We start from the raw sequence: 27905 nt of genomic DNA on the forward strand, positions 1-27905 counted from the left end.
TCCATATTTTATGTAACTGTACATTTTTATGTGTTTGTGGTGACAAAAATGGGCACTTTTCAGATTACACTTTGGCATTTGTTTGAACTGGCATCTATGAGGTATTAAATAGAATTAAAGGGAAGAAATAGCGGATCAAGGAATTACATAAACACAACGCTGGAGATAAATCTTCATCCTTGCATAACATACAAGAGAATGACTTGTTAGAAATTAATGCCCCTTATGTTCATTTGTGTGACTTATGACTACAGAACTGTGTATATCCACAGGAAAAGGACCACATTAATACACCAAAACAGGTGATCTCTGTTTTTGCAGGCTATACTATGTTGCTTCCACTTGGATAACTTCACAAGTTTTCATCATTCCAATGAATTTGTACTGATAAAACATGGTGCCAAAGCTACTGCACTATGATATCTTTTTCTTCTGTGGACAAGAACATTTCCTGCCCTTAACAGCTTTTGCAGCCTCCAGTCAAAGTTCCCAAAGAGCATGGGCTCAGAGGTTATCATTCCTGTAGAAAAATTTCCAGAAATGAAACATGTTAAGCAAATGCCTAACTCCCTGACTGTCTGAAAATGGCAGCTAGTGAGGTTGCCATACAATGGTTTCCCTGTCAGAAAAATATTCCATATGCTGCTGTAGCTTCCCCAGTTTTCTGTTTATGAATGCAGTGTCAAAGGTGTGAGACTTCTATGAATCCCTCTATTTATCCAGCCTCAGTGGCTAGAAGTGAGCCAAATCTGGACCTTAGCTAAATCCATTGAACATTGCAGTTGACTTCAAAGTGAGCACAGCCAGGTCTGGAATAAACTCTGGGCTGGCTGCAGCAGTAAAAGCTTCCTCGTACATCCCTTCCACCCTAAGCATGATACTCAAAGGGCTTTTCTACATGAGAAAATAACAGTACTTAAGTTGCAGAAATATGTTATTTTCCAAATCCTGCTGGATGAAGTAACCCTTTGTAGAGGTCACTGTGTCCTCATCGCATGGGAGTAGCAGCAGCTCCTCCGAACAGCTCCTAAACTGCTTCAGTCAGAATTACTCTAGTTAACAAAACTGTCTTTTTAAAGCTAATGTGTTCCCTTTCAGCTGGCACAAGTAAGGTAAGCTAACTCCCAAGAGGTGCTCTACCAGCCTACTGACAGCACAGCGATCCCTGGCCTTCTTTGTGTGTGAGCTACTCTGTGGGCACATTTTAATTTTTCCATCTGCCTGCACAGTGAACGTCAGACTACACTCTGCATCAAAACCTGTGCTGATGTCTAGCTTTGCCTATTAACCAGAAAGGCCTTTATCAGTGAAGCCTAAGACCAGCTGAGAATAAACATACAATTTATGCTAAACCACAATAAGCCATTCTTAAATTGAAATATACATGTTCACCTGCTTTGGACTACTTTAGGTTTAGCTTTCTCCCATGGGTGCAGCCTTGGCCTCAGTGGTGACAAAATTTCTTTTCTTTTGTTTCATCACAGCTGTCATATTTCAATGATTGCCCATGATGGCATGTTGAAGCTGCATGGAGGAGAAAAATACATCCCCTGCACTGAAAGGGCTTGGTGGGTGAACAGGACATACGCTTTAAGAAGCATGAACATATCCATCAGAATTAGTTTAGTTCCAAATGAAATTGCCTGTTACCAAGCATACGTATGACTGAAGCAAGCGTTGGGAAGGAAGTTCTGAGACCCTGTTCGCAGAAATCCCAGTTGCGCAGAAGTGTTTATTCCCCACCCAAGTTGTATAACACTGTGATTCAGTCAGCAATGTTACTTTGGTGAGTGTCTTGGCAAAGGAAATTTAATTGGAAAATGCTAGGCCTTTTTGTTATTTTGTTTTGTGTCTCTAAATGATTCTATGTGAGCAACTTCACTCATCTTTAAAGAATGCATGTAGGAAAAAAGATGTTTATTGAAGCCTTTAGCTAGTACTACTTGTACTAGAAAAGGTCAACATGAAAAATCTCCTTCCACTCAAATTTTTGTAGAGTTTTACTAAAGGAAGTGTTTATTACGTGCAACAAAATAGGGGTTTCTGTCCCACCCTGCCTGGAAACGTATTTTCTGAATGTTTTATGAATTCTTGGTGAAAATGTTTCTGGGTTTAAATCTGATGTTATGTTGAACGCTTACAACCTTGGCTGGGACCGTAACTTCCTTGATTTGGTTTTGGTGCACCCGTGTCACCCAGTCCCTCAGGAGACGCTGTATCGCAGGGGAAAACCCAGGCTGCCGATGTGATGGGTGGAGTTACTTTTTCTCCTGTTTGTTTTTGTTTTTTATGAAACGGACTTCTCGCTGGAAACCGCCTTTTTGTCAAACCTGTTTTGTGGAACTCGCCAACTTGTTTCCAGGCAGCAGCCGAGGCTGCCCTGCCGACAGCGCCCCCGGCGCAGGCCGCTGCCCCCCGGGCCCTCTCAAGGCGGGCCGCCTCCCTCTCGGCCTTCCCCCTCGGCCGCGGCGTTTCCCCCCGGCGCGGGCCCGCCACCGTGCAGTTTTCCACACCCCCGGGCTCGGCCGGGCTCTCCCCAGCCCCGGCCCTCCCTCGCACCGAGGCCGGCGGCGGGGCGGGCGGAAGAGCCGTGGCGCCTCCTCTTGCCTCTCCCCCCGCCACCGCCTTGCAGCGCCACCGAGCCGTCAGGAGGGCCTGCGGCCTCAGCAGCTCCCGAGGAACCGCGGTAGGAGCGACCCCCGCGGCGGGCCGGGCCGGGGGCAGAGGGGCGAGTGCCGGCGTGTGCCGCGGGGTCGGGACGAGCGGCCCACAGCCCCCGCGGGTCGGGCTGGTGTCCTCGGGGTGGCGGGGAGCCTGTGTTTGCCGGGACGGGGCGGCGGGAGCCGTGGCGCCCTCGGGGCGACGGGCAGCGACCCGGGGTGACGTCGCCGCGGTGGCTGGTGTAGGGGGAGGTCGGGGCCCGCTGCAGCTTCTTGGTTCGTAGAAAGCTGTTCTTGTTTTTTAGGCAAAAGAGGTGGTTTCAGAGGACAATACCTGTTTTGCTCTGGCAGATGTTTTGCCTGTATCCTTAGTTTATCTTGAACTTTTAATTTTGATGTGTATGGTTAGCAAGAGAAAGAAGCCTAAGATGGTGGTCTTGTCAGAGCCGTTACATAATGCTTTTTGTTATCAAACGTCCCTTTCTACAAACTGCTTGTAACGTGTTTCACTTTTACTTACTCAACGTGTACTTAAAGTGTCTTAAAACCAAAACTCTTTAAACTCTTGCTGTACCTTAGCCATGTGTATGACAGAAAACAGCATAAACATCTCAATATTCCTAAAAGCAGAGTTCCTCCTTGTTGCTGTCTTGTTCCTGGAGAAGAGAGGCTGAGTGAGCAATGGGGAGTATCTTCTTGGGATATTTTTTCCTTGTTTATCAGACTAATGGTAGTTCCTGGAAGCCTCTTCCTGATAAGGAGGAGCAAATGAGAAAGAAACCTGAAGGGAGTGACAGAAGCATGGAAAGCAGCTCAGCCGAAAACGGGGACAGGTGCATTGAGGCAGAAAGACTGAGGTGAAGGTGTGGAGAGAAAAGGGAAAAGAAAAGTGCTGGTGCAATGTGTTTTGATGAAGGAGCTGATTAGTACGCTTTTATGCATCTAATAAAAGCCTGGCTGCTGTAGGAGGTGGGGGGTTCGTTCCCTGACACCCCTCAGAACACAGTATTTTCAGTTGAGTAAGTGGGTGCTCTGCTGGAGCACGCACAGTGACGTCAGAAATGGTACAAAACCAATGCTTGTGTGTGGCTGCTGTAAAGCTTAAGTGCATGAACAGTTTCCCCACAGCTTGGCTATATCTATAATTTCCTGTTTTTCGAGCTGCTGTAAGAGTCATGTGGACCACTCCTCCCATTGATGTAGCAGAAAACTTGCAGTGGGCATTGCTTCCAGCTTTGCCTGTGGCCTGGTTCCCACTGCATTTCTGTTGAATATTTTCTTCCTAAAAATGCCTCTAACTACTCTTGTGACTTCTTCCCTCCCCCAAAGCACCATATGTAATATGGTGTACCATATATAATAACGATTCAGAAGATTCTGAAGGGCCTAATGATTTTATGTCTATGTCAACAATGATATTTATGTACATTTCTCTTGCCTGACCTCAGTGTGAGGTTAGGAACCAAAACATCTCTGTAAATCTGGACTTAAAATTTCTGGAGCAGTCATCCCATTCATATGCTATGTCACTTCTTCAGCTTGTTCTCTAAAGTCCATGAAAGTTTTGAGTTATCAGGCTGGAAATTCTGTGAAATGTCAAAAGTCACTAAAAGATGTAACAAAACCACAATGGGATGGAGATATTTCACAGATGTATTTATGTAGTCAGTACAGTATATTAAAGAAAAAACATTTTGAAGACTGTAGCATTAGACAACAACTTAAAATATGTAATCCAATTTACTACAGAAAGTCAAGCCAAGAAGTTTGTGTGGTTTGAATGCTACAGGAGATGCTGTTTCCCAGACCTCTAGCACGTTTCAGACGATGGATCATCCAGAGGGCCTGTTCAGTAACATTGCGTTAACGAGAGCTAAGCTAGAGCCTGTATTAGTTCTGTTACAGCCATCTAAGGATAAAAAAAGGGAAGCTATAGTTAAAGCAGAGATCTAATCAAAAAGAGCAGATTGTTTAATGGTGGCTACAGAAATAGCAGGGCTTTTGAACAAATCAAAAGTTTCATTTATTTTTAGCCAAGGCTCTGTGTAATCATCTATAGAAGCTTCTCTGTCAGCTTCAAATTGCAGTTAAAGGCTTCCCCTGAATTAAGTATACAACTTAGTAACGACACTGATGTTATTTTCTTTTGTTTATTTCATACGTTTATGTCTGCTACCTTGTAACATATATTTCTTATTGGATATATTTTTAAATTGTATTATAGAAACGGTTGGAAATACGAAAAGAGACTTGTCAGCTGTATGTAGTGACTTTTGTTTTGGGTTGCTTTTGAAGAAGGTCGCAAAAGCCTTTTTTTTAAAAAAAAAAAAAAGAAAAAGGCTGCGTATTTATCTTCTGTGAGCACTTTCACCTGCTTGAAACTGGAATTGTTGTCATACAGTGAAGCTGAGGTGGTCCCTTTGCTTTTGCTGTTGCCAGTTTATTTGAAAGCAGATGTGTTTGATATAAATACTGAATTTCCTTCAGGCAGTTCCCCAGCTTGGGAAGAATGTAATGCAGTACCGCAAATGGTGGATAAGTAAGCCAAAGGGCAGCAGTGAATATTTACAGTGTATTACTTCTATTGTTGTTTCATGTTTGTTCCAGATTTTATCAGAGCTTGCTACACAGTCTTGATAGGAGGTTAGATCCTGGCTGGGCGAGCCTGGAGTCAGTTAGAGGTCAGAGTGGAGAGTTCCTGGTGTCCTTCTAAGAGACAATTTTCTTACGTGCTTGCGATGACCAGGCAGCCAATCCTGCCTACGCTCGGCAGCTGTTTTTTGTGTGTATGTGTGAAATTGTATCCATACTATTCAGCTGTCACAGATGCTGAGTGTGGACCAGTGCTAATCATTAGATTGTAGGAACTCAGACTGAATAGGCTTCGTGTGTTTATTTCCATTTTTTTTAGAACAAACACAGCTCCACACAGTCCCGCTGGCTGTTCCCTGTACGGTGCAGAGCGTCACTGTGCTGTCCGATTGGCAGCAATATTCTTTTCTAGGATAAATAAAGAAATGGAAAGAAGTCCTTCCTAGACATTGCTTCCTTTTTTTTCTTTATGTGTTCTCTGTTTGAGAAGATACTGAAAATTTATCTTTTTTTTTTTTTTTTTTTACTGTAAAGCATGGGGGGTGGTTTTTTGAGAGCATTGGGAAATTGTCACCAATAGGTCACTCTGTTGTAGCTTTAGCTCAGCTGTTGTCATGTGGGAGCGCTGGACTTCACTGTTTCCTTCCTTCTTTGGAGCCCTTGATTAGTATTCATTTCATCATTAGGAGAGGTGGGCCTCCAATTCAGGCTTTTGGATCCCAGCTTCTGGCAGGCTTAAGAACTGTCAACCAAATTAATCCCACATTAAAGACCCATTTGCTCACTGATGAGTAATAATCTTCCTAGTGTTGCTGGACAGCTGTGTGTGTAAGCCCTTCATTCACTGTCTAGAAAGCGTGAAAGCCATCATCTTTAAGAAGAAGTTAATGTACTTGCACAGTCATATTTACCTTTTTTTCAGCTGGGGAGTCCCAAGGCTGTCAGCCTGGTGCAGAGCACAGAGGTTTTGTGCGCAGCATAGGCTATGTCCATACAGCTTTCAACTAAGGTCCTATGCAGGTCATGTAAGTGTGCCTTTGTGGAGTTGTCTCTTAAACAGCTTGGTATTATTTGGCGGCTTCTGCAGCCCGAACAGTGTAAATGTAGGAAGTACTGGCAGAGGACCTCACAGAAAACTTCCGTCATCCTTTTGCTCCTGTTGTCTCACAGGGCTGGGGAGCGCTGGAGGCCTCTGCATTTGCAGCAAAGCCGCTTCCTGGCTCTGCGCTTCAGGCTTGGGCACAGCAGCTAATTAAAAATTGGTGGTGTGAAATCAACAATTGGGTATTTTTCTAGCAACTGTTACGCTGTTGCTTTGGTTCTGTAGGATTTTCCACAGAGAGTGCTTTGTGAAATGTAGTAGTTGGTATTTACCTAGTCTGACTTGCACCGATGATGTAAAAATTTGTTCTTGCATGATGGAACTTAAAATAGATGAGTATAAATCCCTGAGTTATTAGTCAGTTGAGAACATAATTCAGACTATTTATAGCATGACTGTTTTTTGCAACAAATTATGTTATATGACAAGTTACGAGTTTGAACTAGAACAACCTCTTTTTATTGTTTCTTCAAACATCTCATGAACCTATTTTGGTATAATTTCTTGCTTGTGTTGTCGTATATGTTTTGACAGTCTGTATTGTAAATATTCCAAAGAGAACATTGCAAGAGTGTGCTACAAAAGGAAACACTTGTATCAGGGCAGAGTAGGAAGCTAAAGTGAAGCTGACCTGGAATTAACTCATGTTTTTGCTACACATGGATCTCTAGAGTCCGTGCAGCTCAATTAAGTTCTTTGGGTTTTGTTGCCTTCAGTATATATGTAGGGACTGATCTTTAAACCCAAAGAGTTCTGTGATCTTCCCAGAAAAGTCACAGATGAATGAAACCACATGCTGAGGCGGTAAATGTTTAGCTACATAAGCAGGATCTTCACAACGATGAAATGCTGCCACTGAGCAGTAACGTTATACTACGTTTTTCCAACTCCCCTATTGCCTGCTGTTTGGACCCCTAAGACAAAGGTCCATAAAACAGAGCACAGAAGTATGTTTCTTTCTCTTCAGTCACTTGCCATCTCTGTGGTTTAGCGCTGGTGAATGGTATTACGTTGCCATTTATGGCAGATCCGGTTCTGCTGGCAGCTAGAATATGAGGTTGGTCTACTTGCCCTTTCAAATTTTAACCCCCTGTGAAGAATGTGGGTCTTAAGTTGTTAAGGAGATGTACCAGTGAGAAGAGAGTGTGCTCAGGCTGGGTCGAGCCTGTCTCATGAAGGAGACAAGGGGGCTGGTTATCGGAGCTTTTGGTCTCTGCTCCTGTGGCATTGCAGACGCTGGTTATCGTTACTAGGCATTTAAGGAACTTTGTCATGAAGTGGCTGAGATGCCTGTTGCATCAGAAACCTTTGCAGGTTTCTGAGGTCTTAGTTGAATGTGGTGTCCTTTTTTGTTGTGTGGTTTTTTTTTTTATTATTTTCTCAGTAGCCAATAAAAGCAAGCAATAAAAGGTACTAGTTGTAGGTCAGAGCGAGTCATCTGGGAAATTCCTTGTGGGCTAAATGATCTCAAAGGTCCATTCTAACCTAAGTTATTTTATGAAATACAAAGTTTGTACTGGTGCAGGTACCATCAAAACAGTTGTTTCATTACCTTAGAGAATCTTAATTTGGTCATACATTCTCATACATTTCTCTGTTGCGTGGAGTGTTTCTAATGCTGTTCAAATACTCTTCAAATATTTTATACTGTTAAACGCTACCTGAAGCGGGCTAATCTTACATGTAATTTGAATTGTGAGCAGTGGTTTTAAAATTTAACTTCTCATTGCTAGAGGTTTGAAAATTGCAGTGCAAATATTTGCACTTTTTTCTAGAGTCCATGATGCAACCACCTCATGTTAGCATCTCCTGCAGTGGTACAGTTGTAATGTCATGTTTTATGCTTCTGTCACTGAAAATTATTGGTTACATGTATGTTCTTATTTAACATTTTTACAGCTCAGTTGTGGCTTATGGGTCTCTCTTCCCATTCAGCTGTTCTTTGTTGGATATAGCATCTCTCTTCTGCTCTGCCTTATTTTGACTAAGGTTTGTCAGTGCTACCTTTCTGGTGTTCCCCTGCCTCCTGCTTACCCCAGCAGGTCAAAAAATGCTGAATTATCTTCCAATAAAGTATTTCTGTCATAATAATAATCAGATGATGATGATGATATTGAATTAGAAGGAACATCAAAACTAGCAGTGCTCCTGACTCGTAACATGAACAAGCAGTTCAAATGGATAATTTTGAAAAGCTCCCTTACTTGAATTTGTTTCTCTTTTGCCATCTATTGAGAGCTGTGAGTTGTTTGGGGTTTTCTTTGAGGAAACATCTTTTTGTTAGAAATGGATGATGTGTTAGTACTCTTTAAATACACATTTTTGGATGCAGATCAGTAAAGGTTCCTAAAAGTGAACTATGAGTTCTGTGTAGAAGACGTTTCCCAAGTTTGGCTGGCATGAACTTGGCTACATTAAGCCCTGTTGGAAGGGGAACCCATTCTACTAAATTAGTTTCTTCGTAGTGAAAGGAAGGCTAGAGAGGGAGTTACGTCCACAGAAGACTTAATGGAAAACCAAATATAGGGTGCTTTTATCTGTCAGGACGAAAAATACTACACCTGGTACAGGAGAGAACAACTTCTATGCTGCAGTGAGTAAGCCAAAGATGAATCTTGCTCTGGCTGGTAAAATAGCAGTTAGCTGGCGTGATGCTGAGTGTGCCTTGTCCTTGTCTTGCAAAAGCACGGTGATGGATGCCTCAGTTCAGCGCTGATGGAAATCTACAGCGTATTGTAAGGTGATAAATTCTGTTCTGCTGATTTCACAATCAGGGATCAGACTCAGAGCAGGTTCTGTAATTTACAGCTTTAGGCAGCTTTTTGTACTGCATCCTGGTAATTAACCTGGAAGAGGAGTAAAGGCCAAAGGTTTAACTTTACTTGGTGTTCCCTGGGAAATAGGCTTAATTAGACTAATTATTTTGAACAAATACAGGTCGTAGTCTTTTCATCCTTTTTTGCCCTCAAGTTATTGGACCTTGGCATAGCTGGAGCCTGAACAGCAACCACTAAATAAATTCCAGGAACGGGTGTGAACGAAGTAGCTGAGGTTATTTCTATTGCACCTTGAAATGGAAGTTTTCTTAACTTTAAGTTTCTTAAAACTTTACCCTCTACTTCTGCCATTGTTGTGTAATTGGTGTTTTTGTTATAAATATCTCCAGTTCTAGTCCTCTTCTGCTGTGCTGTGGCTTATAGGAGTGTATTTTCAAGATTCCCATTGAAAACAGATCACAGATTTAGTCTCTTATGAACAGTTCTGTTCCCTTTTAGCTTTGCCAAAGCAGCAGGAAAATGCTCAAGAGCCTGAGCAGTTCATGACTTGCCATGTGAAGTGAGATAGTGATGTCTGCTGTGGGAGTAAAACCTCAGAGCTTTATTTAGAGTTTTGAGGTGGACCTCCAGGGTGAACATGGGAACAGGGAGAGGACCTTAACAGTATTTGTTCTGTATTTTTGCGAAGGCACTCCCTCTTTCCGTGTGTGGTTTGGTTGTTCAGATTTTTTTCTTCCTCTTACGCGCTGCTGCTTTTATGGCTGAGCAAACACAGACCTTGCTGTTCCTGTATCCTCCCACACAGTATTTGTACAGCAGGGTGTACATCTGCGTCTCCTGTTCCCTGGGCTATGTCACCACTTTACTGTCAGCAGGCAAGCACCGCTCGTCTCTTAACAATCTTAGTAATGTGCTGTGGATGTAGCAGAAGGAATTTGGGAAGATGGGCTTAGAAGATGAGATGGAGACAAGGTTTTGGGAATGGCTAGTGAAGTTAGCTTAGAGGGGTAAATAATTGCTAAGTTAGAGAAATGGCTAACAGAGCCTCTGTGAAGTATGGAAAAGGTGGTGATCAGGGAAGTTTTTGAACGTGAGAATCATAGAATCACAGAATGGTAGGGGTTGGAAGGGACCTCGAAAGATCATCTAGTCCAACCCCCCTGACAGAGCAGGGCCACCTAGAGTAGATCACACAGGAACGTGTCCAGGCAGGTTTTGAATGTCTCCTGAGAAGGAGACTCCACAACCTCTCTGGGCAGCCTGTTCCAGTGCTCTGTCACCCTCACAGTGAAAATGTTTTTCCTTATGTTAATGTGGAATCTCCTGTACTCCACCTTGCACCCATTGCCCCTTGTCCTATCATTGGCCATCACCGAGAAGAGCCTAGCTCCATCCTCCTGACACTCGCCCTTCACATATTTATAAACATTAACGAGGTCACCTCTCAGTCTCCCCTTCTCCAAGCTAAAGAGACCAAGCTCCCTTAGCCTTTCAGCATAAGGGAGATGTTCCACCCCCTGAATCATCTTTGTGGCTCTGCACTGGACTCTTTCAAGCAGTTCCCTGTCCTTGAACTGAGGGGCCCAGAACTGGACACAATATTCCAGAGGCGGTCTCACCAGGGCAGAGCAGAGGTGTGTTTGTAGATCTAGTTTGCCTGGAATTAAAGCAGTGTGGGAAAAATTCCCCTTGGAAAAGTCCTGGATAAATGCAGCGTTCAAAAGCAAGTGGAACGTTTGTTTATATATATATTTATATATAGTAACTTTTTTTCAGGGTGCTGATGAAGTTAGCTGTTGTTTGTCAATTTCAGCTTTAATTGCCAAAAGGCTTTTTAATTTTTTTTTTTTCCAATTTAAAAGGAACGTTCTGCATAGGACTAAAAGCAAACAAATAACCCTGCAAGGAAAACAGAGCCTATCCCATTGCCCCCCACCCTCTACCACAAAAAACCCAAACCAAGCCTTTTTTGCCTTAAATTTGTACCTAAAGCTTTATTGAAAAGGCATTTTATAATTTTTTTTTTTTAGTATTCTGTCATTATTCTATTTACACATGAAGCTGAAAATGAATAAATAAAAATTACAGTTGCTCATGAAGAAATAATTGGTTTCACTACTGTAGTAATTTGTATATAAAAACGTACACGTTGACTGATAAGCACCGCGCGTGCTAAGAACAACCTAGGTTGTGGGGTTTTTGTTTGGGTGTTTCTGAGCGACTCGAGTAATAATTGTTCTTTTTAATTCTAGTGGCACGGCCGCGCTGTGTTACATAACGCCGGCCACTGATGCAGCGAGGCTCCGGAGCGGCAGGCTGCCTTCTCCCAGTTCCTGCCCCCCGCCCCGGCCCGGCCTCTCTCCGCCTCCCTGCACAGGCGGCGGGGCGGGGCGGGCAGGGAGCGGCGCAGGCAGCGTGCCGCGCGCTGCCCCGCCCTGCCCCGCCCCGCCCGGCCGCAGCGTGTGGCGGGGGCCAGGCCCCGCCCCGCAGCAGCCGGGGGGCGCGGGCCGCAGCCGGAGCAAGCGGAGGGAGGAGGCTGCCCGCTCTTCTTCAGCAGAGGAGGAGAGCTCGGGTGTTGCTTTCAGCTCTCGTCGGAAAGGTTGAGGTTTTGCTTTTTGGCCTCGTAAGCCTGGGGACTTAGCAGCCCTTGTGTGGGTGATAGCAGGCATTGCCTCCAGCAGTTGTGATTCCCTTGGGATACCGACATCTTGCGAGAGCCCTTTGGGTGTGTTTCATAACCTGAACTTGCATCTGCTTCGTTAAAGTGTTCAGCTTTAATAAGTTCTAGAAAGTTGCTGTGCAGTGCGGTGGTGTTTTCAAGATGTTCAGGCTGGAACGTTGTCTCTCTAGAGCATTGAAAAAGACCCCATGTGGCTGCTGCCATACCTTTATGCTCTTTATTTATCATCAGTGAATATTCAAAAGCAAAAATCCATTATTTTGCTGAACTGCAGACCGTGAGAGACCTTTTTCCAAGAAGGGATACAAATAGAAACCGAATCTTAATGTAGGATGTGCGTTGGGCACACCTGGAAAAATAAACTTCATCTCCCTGATGACTGCTGTGTGTAGAGTTGGTGCTCCATCGTGTATGTCGCACAGTAATTATGTGCCGGAGTTGGTGCTGTAGGTCTTATGCACTGTGTTTGCACACGAAATGAAAAATTACATAGAGCTTAGTCATGGAGAAGCGCTTGTATAATGAAAAGGTTGTTGTCTTTTCAGCTGTAGCGGCCTTGATATTTAAGCTGTTCCAAACCTCCTAGACAGCACTGCAGTGAAAGATCCTATTGGAAACCAAGGCTGAAGGGAATGTGGGATAAACATTTACCGTGTTATGGAGAGTATCTCATGTAAGCGCCTGATAACGATGTGAAAATTTCTGTGAGCTTTTGCCCTTCAGATATAATCTGGTTATGAACAGTGTCATATTAGCCAATCTATAGTCTGTTCTTATGATCGAATATGCAGAATTGGGCCATGATGGTTGTGGGTGGCTTTGACTTCCCTGGGCCTTTCTTGAGGTTTAAACCCAGTCATTTGTGATTGACAGTTTGCTGATTTGAAGCCTGATTCTGTAAAATGTCAGCAGGTTTCCCAGCTGTGGATCATGCTTGGCTTCCACAGGTGTGGAGCTGGGTGAATTGTTAACCCTGTTACATCCATCGGAAGAGGAAAAGGGCGTGATGGTGGGGTAATGGTTATACTCCTGGCTGACCCCACCTCGCACTTCTGTTCGTGGTGGGGATGGAGAATGAACACACAAATGGAAGGGCAGTACTTAAATTAGCATGCGCAGAAATAGCTTTTTTCCAGTTAAAGGCATCTCTGTAAAGAGGCCTTTCCTCATGCTGAGAAACTGCGTTCACTTATTTGTTGAGTCTGTTAGACACTTTACACAATGGAGTAGAAGTAAGGTAGGGTTATAACTTTTAGTTTGCTCTGTTCATTGTAATTTCTGCGAGTTCCTTTCTCTCTGTTTAAGTTTAAATGAGTACACTTAGCATGAAGTCAAACCGTTTTTTAAATAGAGGATTTCCTAATTGTATTTTCCTTTAAAGAAAGAAAAGTTTTTCCATTCCACTAGTGCTATGCAAAAGAGCCATGCAAACCAGAAAGGGAAGTTAACATGATTATGCAAAACGGAAACAATCCTACCAAAACAGCACCCCCCAACCCCCTGCAAACTAAACCCAAAAGAAAACTCCGCAGCTGAAATCCAAAACAGAGCAAAACAAGGTGGATGCAAAAGGCAATGCTTTAGGCGAAAGAGGGGAAAGAAGTGAAAAGGATACTGTTTGCACAGCAGTTTAAAAATAGACGGGGAATTGTCACTAAAAATAACCTTGAAAAAGTTAAAACTGATTGTTGATGTTGTCTTTATCTGGAACAAGGTCCTTAAGTTGCTTTTACCATTCTTCCTGCTAGCTGTTCTGTTTAAAGTAAGGCTTCCTGTATTCTGGAGAATAATTCTTGTGTTGTCCTTCATTTAGCTGCCCTTCCTTTTTGACGTCCACTTCTGTTTTAGACAGCTAATGACTTTGTGCACTTCTGTGCTGAGGCGCTATCAACTGAGAGATCAAATTTGTTCTAGTGATCTTATCCTTTCAGTAAACCCTCCATATTTTATGGCAGTGCTGTAAACATGAAGTGTATCCCTTCTGCTTCGTACTCTGTCCTTGCACTTTTGTAGACGTTTGCATTTAAATGCCTTCAAGCGCTTCTCATACAATTACTCACTTGAAGACGTGGTTTGTTTGTCAGATGATTTTCTACTCCTGGTTAATAATTTTGCATAGGTTGCAAACTTCAGGAGACTTTAGTAGTGCAATAAAGTAAGCATTTTCAAGTAAATACATCCTTAACAACATGATAGACAAAGCAAGCAGTAAGTAGTAACTGAAACAAATAAGAAAAATAGTCTGAGGAGTGACTCTACAACAGCTTGGATATCTGAACATGTTTATTGGTCCAGCAAAAGGAAATGGGAAGAGATTTCTCGGGGAAAAGTGTGTGCATCTTGTGCAGTTTATGTCTGAATTTTGATAACTATTGCAAACATGTTGCCTGTTAATGTTATGTGGTGTAATTAGCAAAGCATTACAGAAGTTAACTGTATCACACATACTTTTCAGACTGTTGCAATGAGTTTCCCTGGCCATCCCCCAGCGGGTGGATATCCACCAGCAGCCCCAGGTAAGTTGTTTACATGAAGTAAATATTAAATGGCAGTGGTGGTCCTGTCTGGAGTGGCAGGTGGCATGGACGAAGAACAAAACTCTGGAGGGTTTTCTTGACTCACTGAAGTTTTCCTTGCTCTCTTGTTAAGCCCTATTTTATCTTGGCTGGGTATTCTGATTTATAGAATACGTGTGCTCTACCATGTGCTCCTACAAGGTCCATTTTCATTCCTCTCAAACGAGGCACATAGCACTAGGAGATGGTCGTAATTTGACCGAAATCAATAACTGTCAAGGAACAGTGTCCTGTCAGTACTGAGTCTTGAAGGCAGCTGGTGAGAAAAATGAGTATGGGGAGAAATCAGCAATGCAATTTAAAACCATATCCCACAAAAAATCAGGGCTTTAATGATGACATTATGCCTAATTCACTGTTCTTAGGCAGATGGTTGTATATGGAAGGGAGAGGGCTGTTATGAAGGATATCAATTATAGTAATGCAAAGCTGATGAATCACGTAACTACTGCTTGGTATCAGGGTGAACTTTATAGTTGTTGGCAATGAACTTTACAGTTGTATTGTTGGTAGAAAGAGAGAACTGGAGTCGTATGGGTATGGTGAAATGTGGAGTTAGGCAAGCTAACTTGAGGAGGGGAAGCAGTGTGTGGTGAGAAGCCAACCTAGGCTGTGAGGATAAATCCTATTTCTCAGCAGAATATTCTGGCTTAGTTAGACTGCTGTGCAGACAAGACTGCACTGCTGTGTGCAGCTAAGTTTTGTGACTTCAGTAGCTGTGAATGTACTGTTGTGCTCTGTAGACATCTCTCAAATTAGGAACCTAAAAGTTATTAATATCTTCCTACTGGAATACCCAGGCAACTTTGTAGTTTAAGAGAAACTACTCTCTAGTTTACAGTATTAACTCCTGAGCGTTGATCTTCAAATATGTTTACAGTTGTTTTAAATGAGAACATAAAGATTCAACAATAACTAACGTGATTAGAAATATCCAGTGAGGCTTCTCTTTCTGTCACTGCTACCCTGCACATATTCAGTTGATTTTCCTTCTCCCAAACTGCTGGTGTTGAACAGACGTTACATTAGAAATGTGAGTAGTAAGGAATAAGCTTAAAAAGGTGTAGTTTCTTGTTTCAGCACGGCTATGTTTGATTTCAGGTAGCAGTCCTTGGGGTGGTGCTGCCTATCCACCTTCAAATCCACCTCCAATTGGGCTAGAAAATGTGGCTGGCTATGCCAATCAGTTCAATCCCAACTACATGGCTGGAATGGTGAGTTTGCTTTCATTTAGTGTGTTTTACTGTGACTTAAGTGCAAAGTTGTGTTTCTGCCATTGCCACTGAGAAGGTTATCACTTGAGTTCTGTGCCTTTATGTCTAGTCTGTTTAGGTGTTGAGCATTCAATATCAACAAAGAAAATAATTACTCCAAGCTATTCCTTATTTTAGGAAAGCAGACCACTAGTTAAACATTAATTTAAGAGCCTAACTTCAAAAGTCATGGACATAAAAGTAATATAACTTGGCTTTTGCTCTGCAGAGAAATAGGGGAACAGACTATTAACCCTAGGTGTCCACTGTTAATATATTCATGTTGGTAAACACAGTTCAGATTTTGCCTGTTACATGGATTTTGGCCAGTCTGAATAAGGAACAAGGCTGTGCAATTTGAGGTATCAATGACTCATCCCTGAAAATAATATGGGATCAGCTGTCTCTTACAAGCACTGATGTTTAAGAGATGGCAGTAAAAATCTTTTACACTGATGAAAATTCAGACGTTTCCAATGTGACTTTTTTTTTTTTTACGTAGAGTAGAAGTGAGTAATGCTTCTGACTACTTAGTCTTCAGAAATCCATTATGCTGTGTAACGAATGCACAGTTTGTAGGAAGACATTTGCATTGTAGATGCTTTTCTAAGGCAATGCTTAAATTAAATGATTTGACAGCCAGCAGTCAAAATGAGCAACAAACTGGCTAAGGTGTACATAGCAAAAACCACAGCAGCTAGCTTCTGAGAACACTACAGTCATCAAATGTTAGTTCTCCTGATTCCTCTGAGGAAGAGGGTCTGAGTGTGTCACGTGGGAAGATGATATTGCACGTGGAATGGAGTATCTTTGTGGCAGTATTTCCAAATGTAGTCCAGGTGAACTCTTGCTAGTTTTAAAATACTAATGCATCTAGTGCGTCATAAAACAGCCAGAGGTTGCTCAGAGTAAATCCCTGTACTCTGATGATGCTGTGGTCATGTAAGGCAGCCATGGATGGAGAAGGGATGATTGTAGTTTTGTGTTGCTGGGATTAATTGGCGTAAAATTTTGGAATAAGAGCTGTGTGGCTATTTGCACTCTTCCATGTGAGCAGTGTGTAATGCTGGCTGCAGTGGCAGGTATGCGTCTGTTGGTTCTGCTTGTTGATGTATGGTAGCTGATGATTATAGTAAAGCAAGAGTCAACTGAATACAGGTTTTTTTCCATCTTGCTTGCTAATAAGACATGATTATTGCAAAGTTCTTTTGTGGATGCAGAACTACTTATCTGTATTGGTGGGGAGGGAGGTTGTGTTGTATTAAGCATGTTATTGCAACTCAACTGTTTGTGCTTTATTGGCTGTCATTGCAGGCATCCAACCTGGCAGGGACTTTTGGAGGGGCAAATGTACCACAAGGCATATATCCTTCAACAGCTGGGTGTTATCCCCCAGTCCCTCCAGGTGGCTTTGGGCAACCTCCATCAGGACAACAGCCCTCTTATGGAGGGTATCCTCCACCTGGAGGAAATCCACCATCAGGAATGCCAGCTTACGTGGGATATCCAGGCAGCGCTTTTCCAGGCCAGCAGCCTATGAGCTATCCAGGGCAACCACCAGCAACTTACCCAGGGCAGCATCCCATGCCAAATTATCCTTCAGGCCCAAGCATGAATCCTGCTATGCCCTCTTACCCAGGAACTACAGGGCCTATGGTTTCTCCTGTAACAGTAAGAGCATTCAGTACTTTTTGTTTTGAGATGCGACCATGTGTATGTTTCTCTACGTTTTCTTTGTGTCTGTGAGTGTAAACCAACCCTAAAACTGAAAAGAAACTAAGGAAAAGAAGTTTGACTAAAGAGAGAGATGCAGGCTCATAGGCTCATATGAGTTGAAACAAATGCTGGTTTACCATGTTATCCAAGAAGGATTTGACATGAATTAAAATTTAACGAAATTTGCCTTTCTAACTTAACAAAGTATTGCCAGTTGTATATACAGTTTGATAGAATCATAGAATAGTTTGAGTTGGAAGTGACCTTTAAAAGTCATCAAGTCCAACCCTCCTGCAATAAGCAGGGACATCTTCAACTAAATCAGGTCGCTCAAAGCCCTGTCCAACCTGACTTTGAATGTTTGCAGGGATGGTGCTTCTACCACCTCTCTGGGCAACCTGTTCCAGTGTTTCACCACCCTCATTGTAAAAAATTCCTTCCTTATATCCAGTCTAAATCTGCCCTCTTTTAGTTTAAAACCATTACTGCATGTCCTATCACAACAGGCCCTGCTAAAAAGATTGCCCCCGTCTTTCTTGTAGACCCCCTTTAAGTACTGGAAGGCTGCTCTAAGGTCTCCCTGGAGCCTTCTCTTCTCCAGGCTGAACAACCCCAACTCTCTCAGCCTGTCCTCACAGAAGAGGTGCTTCAGCCCCCTGATCATTTTTGTGGCCCTCCTCTGGACTCGCTCCAAAAGGTCCATGTCCCTTGTGCTGAGGACTCCAGAGCTAGACGCAGCACTGAAGGCAGGGTCTCACCAGGGCGGAGTAGAGGGGGAGAATTACCTCCCTTGACCTGCTGGCCATGCTGCTTTTGATGCAGCCCAGGATGCAGTTTGCTTTCTGGGCTGCAAGTGCCCATTGGTGGGTTACATCCAGCTTTTCATCCACCAGCACCCCCAAGTCCTTCTCAGCAGGGCTGCTCTCAATTCTGTCATTCCCCAGCCTGTCTTGATATCAGGGGTTCGTCGAACCTTAGTTGATTGGACAGCAGATTTAATATCAGTGAACCTTCTTGACCTTGCATTTTCCCATAATTTGAGTATAGAAATGAACAAATTGTTTAAGGTGGGGTTTTTTGGGTTTTCTCTGTTACATCTCTAACAAAGTCAGTAACAGTGGTTGTCTTTCCTAAGTAGTAAAACAGAGTCTTTTACTGATTAACACTAATATGCAACTCAACTTGGTCTGAGTTTAGCATGGAAACCGAGGCACGATCACCGATGCACGGGGATTTGACCCTCTGAAGGATGCAGAAGTCTTAAGGAAGGCCATGAAGGGATTTGGTGAGCAGTCTGTGGATTTATACTTCAGTTAAAAGTAGAATTGCAGTTTTAATTCAGCACTGATCTTTTTCCATTGTTACATGTGTACTGGGTGGACTAGTTCACATGTGGTGGTCCTTGGTTATCAGATGAACTATTGGAAGTTCATGTAAGCAAAAACAGCATGATGAGTTTGTTATTTGGCTTGGGTTTTTTTTTTTTTGTATTCTTACTGTGTTTATGATTGGGAGTAGAGCTTGAAGTACTGTGGTTGTACACAGGAGGAGATAGTGTAGATGAGTTAAAGGCATACCTGTCCTTCAGCTGGGTTTAGGAGAGAGAGATTCAAATGGAAACAGAAAACTGAGTCCTTACATGACGTGCATGCTCATTCTGTGGTGTCTGCATTTACAGGAACCGACGAGCAGGCTGTTATCGATTGTCTTGGAAGTCGTTCAAACAAGCAACGGCAGCAGATCATCTTGTCCTTCAAAACAGCTTATGGAAAGGTAAATACATCATGAGAACAGAATCAAGAAGAAATGACAGCCTACATTCCTTCACTGGAAGTCAGAATGCAGTGTTTGGGAAAAAAGATTGGAAGTTGCTTAAGAGGAAGATGGTTCATAAGTCATAGCCTGTTTAGGGTTCTGCTTCTACCCACTCTTGACTTTTTCATGCAGTGTTTCAGATGAAACATATAAAGCAGTTTTTCTGCTAGGTGGATACTTTGACTCTTTGGTCTGTGCCGTCGATTTAATTGGGCCTTAATTACCTAGATGTATGTGTTACATTATGCTGGTTTTAGTCTTGTTAAGTGGAATAGCTTTACTTTGGAGATATATTATTGATGCTTATGCATAAAGAATTCTAATTAAAATCCACAATTTTGGTGCTTACGTTTGTCAGTTTTTGTGTTTATGCATTTTTTTTCTTTGTTTTTACTTCTCATTAGGATTTGATCAAGGATCTCAAGTCTGAGCTGTCAGGTAACTTTGAGAGGACAATCTTAGCAATGATGAAGACGCCTGTCATGTTTGATGCTTACGAAATCAAGGAAGCTATAAAGGTTTGTGTAGGAGATACAAATTTGGAAGATAGAGAAAATATTTGAGCTGATAAAATTTTTAGTAGTCATTTAAAAGCTTGAACTTGTATTCCCTCCTCTCTGTCCAGATATTCAACCCACTATTTGACTGATCTGTACCCTGTTTCTTGGAGATTTATCATAGTAAAATTGACAAATGGTTTTCCCATAGGTTAAAGGTAAAGACTATTTAATAGGTTTGTGTTGTAACAAAAATATATTAATAAATACATACACATTAAAAAATGTAGAAACTGAGTTCTAACAGTCTCTGCAGTTCATTTATTGCATAGTATTGAGTGAGCCACTGAGGCGGCTCTCTTCTAAGCCAGCTACTGCGTGGGACGCCTTTGTTTCTGGGTTTTTGCTTTGAGCTGTGATGGAGCTGATGATAAAACTGCTCAACTTAGAGTTTCCAGTGACTTTACACTCAGTGCTCAAGAAGAGTTTAGAAAACTAGGTTCATAAAGATTTTGGGCAGTGTGTATACCTTCTTTTTATCTTTTGCCCTACTGTAAAAGTGTATTTTCCTAGCCCATGATGAACTTTTTCTGAAATATTATGGAAATATTGTGTACTTTCCCTTTAAAGCAGACTATTTTATAAACATTTAGGTTTTTAAAATAAAAACAGGTCAAACATTTGTAAGTCAAGACAATGTTTAACTGAAGGTGAAATAAGTACTTCCATTACTGAGTCAGTAAGTATATTTACATGTTCTTTGTCTGCAGTTTTAAAGTAGCTAGGAGGATGAAATAATAGTAGCTGTATTGCAGTTGCAGTGGCTATCTACTAGTCAGTGAAAGTTACCTATTAGAATTAATAAATTCATCTTTAATGATAGAAAAAATTGATTCTTAAAATGCCTAAAATCTGATGTGAAGGATGACATTTTAAAATGAAATTTTGTTTTCATAATTATTTTAATTATCCGTTCAGTTTGTGTCTTTAACATGTTTCCAAGATACAGATATGTATTATAAGTAGCATTTAAACTACTTGCTTGGATTTCTCTATAACAAGATTGTATTGTGATTGTATTTTGTTGTATAGTTTTATTACATTTCTTTTATACTAGGTTGTAGAAGTAAGATGAGAATCTGAAAAGTGTGTTTTCTCCTTATGCTTTGTTTTAGGGCGTTGGCACAGATGAAAATTGCCTCATTGAAATCTTAGCTTCTCGCAGTAATGAGCATATTCAGGAACTCAGCAGGGTCTACAAAGCAGGTTAGATTTATCGCTGACAATATGACCTTAAGGACTGAGCAATGGTGTATGATGATTCATGACTGTCTCTCTCCTAGAATTTAAGAAAACTCTGGAGGAAGCAATAAAAAGTGACACATCTGGACACTTTCAGAGGCTTTTAATTTCACTTTCTCAGGTACTTGTATGCTGGGATTTTGGAGCTTGGGCTTTTTGTGCATGTGTCTATTTGTAGATTTGGGTTTTGTTGTGTGGAGTTTTTTTGGTTGGTTGGTTGGGGGTTTTTTGAGTTTTTTGTTTGTTGGTTTTTGGTTGTTTCATTTTGTTTTTTTTAAAAAGCCCACCCATAACACTTGTGTATCTTCAAATTCTTTCAGGGAAACAGAGATGAAAGTACAACTGTTGACATGTCTCTTGTCCAAAAAGATGTGCAGGTCAGTAGAAATTCGTCATCATTTTTAAGTATAGTCATCTCAATACACTGAAATTTGACTGTGTGGTTTCTGCTTACTCTTAGTTTTGCACACCTTGTGACTTCTGCTGATGTAGTGCTTATGTTTCAGTGGATGAAAGGGATATGAAAAGCCCTGATAGAGTGTTAGAGCCATGTAGCTTCATTACAGGGATGAAGCTCTTGGGAACAGAGTCCATAGGGGTTTTTTTATCTCTCATTCTATCAGCTCTGTAACTTTTCCAGGTGTCGGGCGATTCCATTGTGCTACTTATTAAGGGAATGGTCCAAAGAGGTTTGAGGTGATACGTGTGTGGATTAAGTTTTAATCTAAATAACACTTGCATTAGCCTTTGCCTGTTACTTAAGGAACTCTGGGGTTTTTGTAGCAAGGAAGGCAGATGGACCCAGTAACTCTTGCCCTGTTACTTTTTTTTTGTGCATTCCTTTTTGCCACATAGCGAAAAGGAAACCCTGAATCGTTTCAGCACGCTCCTGTCGTATAAATAGTAATGCCATTAGGTTTCTACATAGTATGCCTTAGCCAAAAGACAAGAACATCCCAGAACATACCTAGAGGCATAGAAAAAAAGCTAAACATAAGCCCTGTTAGGAAGAACAGTTTTGAGGTACTTTTTAAACAATTTCCCCCCAGCCCCGCTTTAGTAATCTGGAGTTCTTGTGTTTGAGCAGTTATGCATCAGTGAGTGAGGAAGACTGCAAGTTAGCATATTGTAGGCAGGTTAGAACTAGTTGCTATTTATTCATTACTCCTGTTTTCCAACAGTACATAGACTAAGAAGTATAAAGGGAGAAGAAGCTGTAAGGAAGCAGATCTGTAACTCAACTTTTCAGCCTGACTGCATTTCTGAGTAATGAAATGTGAATTCCCTTCTGTGTTTAGGAGCTGTATGCAGCTGGAGAGAATCGTCTAGGAACTGACGAATCCAAATTCAATGCCATTCTGTGCGCAAGAAGCAGGGCCCACCTCAGAGCAGGTAATGGCATCCTCTACATAAACAGTAACAAACAGTTGTATGTAATGATAAAAATGTACAACACTGCTCTGCGCTTGAATTTCCCCTATTTGTAAAATGAGTGTAATGATACCTTAATGTAAAGCAGAGTGAATTCTGCTGAGGCAAAGGGTAGACAAGAGCTGCACAGTAAGATCATCTTTCTTAAATATCAGAGCAGGTAGAGGTCATATTTGTTCAAATGTTTCTCTGATTAAAAGATTTAAGAACTAGAACTGTTTCAATTTTGCATGCTTGTATGTGCACAAGACACTTGCAGTCCTTCACTTACCCTTTTACTTGCTAGTGATTAGGTGTTACTTCAGTCTATAGTGGTGGAAATGTCTTGGTAACTACATAGAATTTTTGAAATGTGCTACATATTGAGGTACTTACATGGAGAGGAAAGGGATGGGTGCATATGTGTGATAACCTGAATGTTTTCTTAATTTTATTGATACCTAAAGCTTTCCTAGAGGAATTTTCACTGTTTCCCTTACGGTGGTTTCTTAGTCTAGCCCTTTAAAAATAAAGACAGAAATAGGCAAGCTAGAAGGAGCATCATGACATGTAAATGGAACAGTATGGTTGACAACATAGTATTAGTCTTTGAGACGTTAAAACTTGTGTAAGTATGCTGTAGTATCAAGTTGAGAAGCGTGATTGAAATGAAGCCATCCAGCATGCACCAGTGACACCTGTTTTCGTGAGGCTGACTCCCAAAATCTTTCTCTTCCATTAACAGTCTTCAGCGAGTACCAGAGGATGTGTAACCGGGACATTGAAAAAAGTATATGTCGTGAAATGTCTGGAGACCTGGAAAAAGGCATGCTGGCAGTAGGTATGTGTCGTCATAGCAAATTCATTCCTGGTATTCTGCTACAACTGGCTGAGGTGGTGGTATCTGTGACTCTGGCTAAGGATGTTTTTCTTAGTAATAATTCCAGTTTTCTGCTTTTTATGTTGTCCTTTCTGTGAAGTCACTTGTGGTTAGTAAAGCAGGGTACTTAATTCACCTCAAAACGACAGATGAAGCTTTTGCTTCAGGCAGCTGCAGAATTTAAATTTCACATGTTGAAGTGGGGAGAGAATTATTAACTGTACTTGGCATTGTTTTAAGAAGTGATGAGAGCTTAGACCAACCACTGAGTCAGTGAGAAAGGAATATTTGGGACAGCTTTGAAAATCAAGCAAAATATAGGCATTAACCCTCTAATTAGTTACCTCTACCTCTTTTTAGTATAAAGGAAACTTAAATTTGATTGTAAAGGGGTTATTTTTTCCACATTTCCTGTGGCTACAGCTTTGTTAAATCTTTGTTTTGAAGTGCCTCCACTACTTCTGAAGAGTAAAGAGTCTTACTTCAAGTCTACTATTGTCCCCTGGGAGGTAGTCATTAGTTTCCATGAGGTTGGGACAAGCCCTCAAGTTGTTGTACAGTAGCATTATTTGGTATGTTTTATTCTAGATAAAATTAAGGAATTCTTTATCTCTCTTGTCTTCTGTCTCTCGTCCTTTAGATGAGACTGCTTCTTTACATCTCCATTTCTTTTCCTGTTTATTACTGTGAATTTACTGTGGTACCTAGAGCTGCTGTTCTTTGGTTTTGAATACGGTAGTGACTAGAAAAGTGATGTAACAACAACAAAAAAAAAAATCCAAAAACCTCCTACTGAAATAAATAGGGAAAATGTACTTTGCATCATTTGGAAACAAGATGAGAGAGGACATTTGGCTCAACCGCAACAGATTTTTTTTTTTCGTAAGCGTTTATTAACAAAATCTTGCCAAATGGGAATCAATTTTAAAAGCCTCATTTTTTTTCACTCCGATCTTGTGCATATGTGAACAGTGTAACTATTGTTCTTACTCTGCTTGGCCAAGCTGTCACTGTAGTGGCCTTTTAATGACCCAAACTGGGTCCAGTTGTGTTGGTGAGATACATTTGCAGACCTGTCCAGCATTCAGAATTTGTCACCTCAAAAAATATTGTTAAAAAACCAAACTTATAGAAAAAAAGTATTTCCCAGCGTTTGTAGAAAAAGATCACCTTGGTAAAGAAACTGTGCTGTCAGAGTTTGAAAGTCCTTTGACTTCACGGAGCTTTGCAATCACTGGACAGGTCTCTATGTAGACAGAGATTCATAATTGGGACTGTAGCTTGCAAACAAGTCAGTAGCCTTTTGAGCAAGAATTGTCATTACTATTCGCTGATTAACTCCTTTATTAAGTAGATTTTGTTTTGGTTTATTTACATATATATGTATATACACACATCTATATCTGTATCAGTCAATGATGTTAACACCATTTGTTCTGTGAACCTTATTTTCAGGAAAGAAAGTTTTTCTAATTGAAAATATTTAATTTTGCTTTCTTTAAAGCTTTCTGGATTGTACAACTGGTAACTTACAATAACATCTTCAAACATCTTAAAGTGCAAGTGTGTTGTTTTAGCTAAATACAGTATAAAGAAACATGCATTTCATTTGTCATTCGTTTTTGAGTTGTATTATACATGTCATTGACAATTGTGCGTGGTGAACTGCTATCTCTCATCTACATTTTCCTATTCAGAAAAGTACTTTTTCCTATATAGAATGTGTGTTGCTGTGAAATATGTATTTAGGTTTACCCCTTTTGTTCTGTATTGATCTTACGTGACTGCTTTTGATACCTTTTTATGCATAAAATATGTCAAATGTGGTTTGTTTTCTGTGTAGTTTGCCACAAATTGCATGAGTGTTTACTTGTAACCAGCATAGGTCAGTATATAGATTTTAATTCTGATGAGTGATGGAGGATTCTTTCATTATTCTGATTAAGGTGATTTAGGTTTTACTCTTTCAGATTTCTAATTAGCTGTGCTAATTAAATATAAGATCCAGTCATTACTAAATAAGCATGTCAAGAATTTTTCAGGAGTCCTGGTGAACTTTGTGGCTAAAAAAAAAAATGTAACTATCTAGAAAATAAGGGTAAGGTTTCTGTCATAGGTAGCTTCCCAACTTATATAGGGTAGGACTTAAATTTGTCATACCTTTCAGATGCATGGCCTAAAAATTCTTGAGTTTGGAAAAAGACATGAGCACCACTAACTATGTGTTCCTCCAAGCCTTCTGCCCTCTTTTTCCTTCATAAGCAAGAATCTGGTCATTGGACTTTAAAGGTTCATTATGGCTGCTTCACACTAGATGGTTTCTAGTGATGGAAAAGTTTGCTTTGATCCATGAAATGTGGTAGGTTCTTTAACTTTATTGCAGCTACTGTTTTGATTTAAAATCATTTCAGTGACTAATTGAAGGAGTGGAAGCTGCATCATATCAAGTTTTTTTATATATATGTTTATATAAAATTAAAGCATGTGACTATCTAGGGTAAGCTCGAAACATGACTGTGATTTCTGATTGAGGAGGAATACTTGATTTCTCTTATACTGTTTCTTTTTGCAGTTAAGTGCCTCAAGAACACACCAGCTTTTTTTGCAGAGAGATTACAGAAAGCTATGAAGGTAGGAGCCTGTGACAAGATACGTAAACTTAGGAGTGTGGTTTTTCTTAAAAATGCTTGTGCAGTTTATTGGAATGAATTGTTCAGATGAAAGTATTATGTTTTTCAGTGGACAGATGACTAACAAAATTCAGTCATTATTATGAAAGCCTGGAAAAATCTAGCTAATTTGTTCTGTTTAACAGAGACGCATACAACCATACCTTAAACAAAGAAAGTCTTGACTTGGTAAAACACAAATATGCTGAAGACTCAGTGAAATTGATATATTTTAAATAGGGGAGTCTAGCTGAAATAAATAAATAGGCCATTAAACTCACCAAACTTTCCCGACCCTTTGTCCCTCTGACAAACCCCACCTTTTTTTTTTTTTTCCCCTAACTGTTCTTGTGCAGAGAAATGACTGTTAGTGTCCTACCAGTAAGTTTAATTTATTAAAGCATAATAGACCAAATTTAGTTCAAGCTTGTTGTAAATGGCTGTTTGTGGGGTGATGATTTGGTTTTGTGGGTTTTTTTTACTAGTGCTATATCATCCAGCATTTCCACACATTATTAACACATTATATTGTTGTTCTGTTTGTTTCAGGGAGCGGGAACAAAAGACAGAACTCTGATTCGAATCATGGTATCCCGCAGTGAGGTTGACCTGCTGGACATACGTGCGGAATACAAGCGGATGTATGGCAGATCCCTCTATACAGATATCACTGTAAGACTTGGAGATTTTATCTTCCCTGCTGTGACATCCTTTCTTCTAGTAGAACATGGATCCTTACACTGAATAGCTATTAGCTGCACTGAGCATAGCTGACTGTGTTTGGTTTGCTGCATTTGTCAGGAGAGTGGTGGCTGAAATGCCAGAAAACAGACAACACTTGCTTCTGCATGAGATCTAGATGAGCTAGAGATGAGAAGGAAGCCAACAGAGAAGGAAGGAAAGGGAAATTGGTCCAGAGGAGTTTCAGAGACCTGGTTTTAAGTCTGATCTCTGTCCCAATCTCTATATATGATCTTGTAGAAAACACTTAGTCCTCCAACTGAGTAACAATGGGGCTCTACCACATGTGTATGTTGAAAGAGCCCCTGTTTATTGCTTCTGCTTTTGACACTGGGGGGCTGCAGCTTGGTAGCGTTTGGAAGGAGTCCTGCAAAGACAGTGAAGAATAGCATGCACCAAAAAGTCTTTTCTTTTTCTGTGTTTCTTTCCAGGATGATACTTCAGGAGACTACCGGAAAATCCTACTCAAGTTGTGTGGTGGAAATGACTAAATGGAGCATTGAGCTTTTCTTAAAAAAGCTGCTGCTATTTTCATGTTTTTTTCTTTGAAGCATCTTCTTTCTCCAAAAGTAAATATCTAATGACCTGTTTCTCCTGAAACAATTACATTTTAAAAGATAATATTGCATATATCTTCTCTTCAGTGCAAAAATAGTAGATAATAAATGCCAAAAAAATATAAATATCAAACTTAGGTTCCATCTGCTCAGGATTCTGTATGGTTCTCTCAGCAATCCATGAGTGACAGGTCATTATTTCTTTTCTGCTTACATTATGTTGAAATAATATGTTTGTTTTATGGAACAAAAATCACAGTTGTATGATTTAAGGTTTTATTTTGTATAAACATTATGTGCCATTTTAATGCAAGTTTTATATATATTGTGTGCGGAGTTGGTTTCATGCTAGCCTACTCCCTGATGTATGGAGAGAACAGCCTTCAGTTTTTGTGTCTGGTTAAGGCTGTTTTAAAGAAGTTTTGTCAAGTTCTGTTTTCTTTCCTTGATTGTTTTTAAGGAAAATGTGTTCCACATTTCGTTCTTGCTAGGACAACTGTCACAAGGCAGTAGTAATGTTGATGGTAGTAAAGATTCTGTGGTTAGTATTTTAAGGTTTTGGATCATGACTTAAATATGTGTATGTAAGAAGAAGTTATGAAATTAAAGCTATGTTTCTTCTAACTTTGCAGACTATGCTTGTTGCTGTTCATGTTGATTTATGTGCGAGCGATGACT

General features: G+C 40.8%; 1 protein-coding gene across 2 annotated transcripts; it reads left to right on the plus strand.

Moving 5' to 3' along the window:
- Positions 1-2652: 2652 nt before the first annotated feature.
- Positions 2653-27858, plus strand: ANXA11 (annexin A11). Of its 2 annotated transcripts, none has more exons than XM_086466370.1 (15): positions 2653-2686; positions 14267-14327; positions 15489-15601; positions 16955-17311; positions 18554-18641; positions 19035-19129; positions 19576-19689; positions 20844-20934; positions 21012-21091; positions 21291-21347; positions 22269-22362; positions 23126-23221; positions 25833-25891; positions 26479-26601; positions 27102-27858. In XM_086466370.1, the coding sequence occupies exons 2-15, from the start codon at positions 14276-14278 to the stop codon at positions 27159-27161; spliced, it is 1479 nt and encodes a 492-aa protein (XP_086322496.1). In that variant the 5' UTR covers positions 2653-2686; positions 14267-14275; the 3' UTR covers positions 27162-27858. The 2 variants fall into 2 exon arrangements, with proteins under 2 accessions (XP_086322496.1, XP_086322497.1); XM_086466371.1 differs by lacking the exon at positions 2653-2686 and adding an exon at positions 12447-12484.
- Positions 27859-27905: the final 47 nt, after the last annotated feature.

This window comes from Leptosomus discolor, chromosome 6 (genome assembly GCF_034619465.1).
Source record: "Leptosomus discolor isolate bLepDis1 chromosome 6, bLepDis1.hap2, whole genome shotgun sequence".
NCBI lineage: Eukaryota > Metazoa > Chordata > Aves > Leptosomiformes > Leptosomidae > Leptosomus > Leptosomus discolor.

Excerpts from the sequence above, each read along its gene's own strand:
- ANXA11 (XM_086466370.1), top strand. The coding sequence starts at position 14,276 with ATGAGTTTCCCTGGCCATCCCCCAGCGGGTGGATATCCACCAGCAGCC. Across the intron at positions 18,642-19,034 it reads GAAGGCCATGAAGGGATTTG|GAACCGACGAGCAGGCTGTT; the intron begins GTGAGCAGTCTG and ends CTGCATTTACAG. Across the intron at positions 19,690-20,843 it reads AAATCAAGGAAGCTATAAAG|GGCGTTGGCACAGATGAAAA; the intron begins GTTTGTGTAGGA and ends GCTTTGTTTTAG.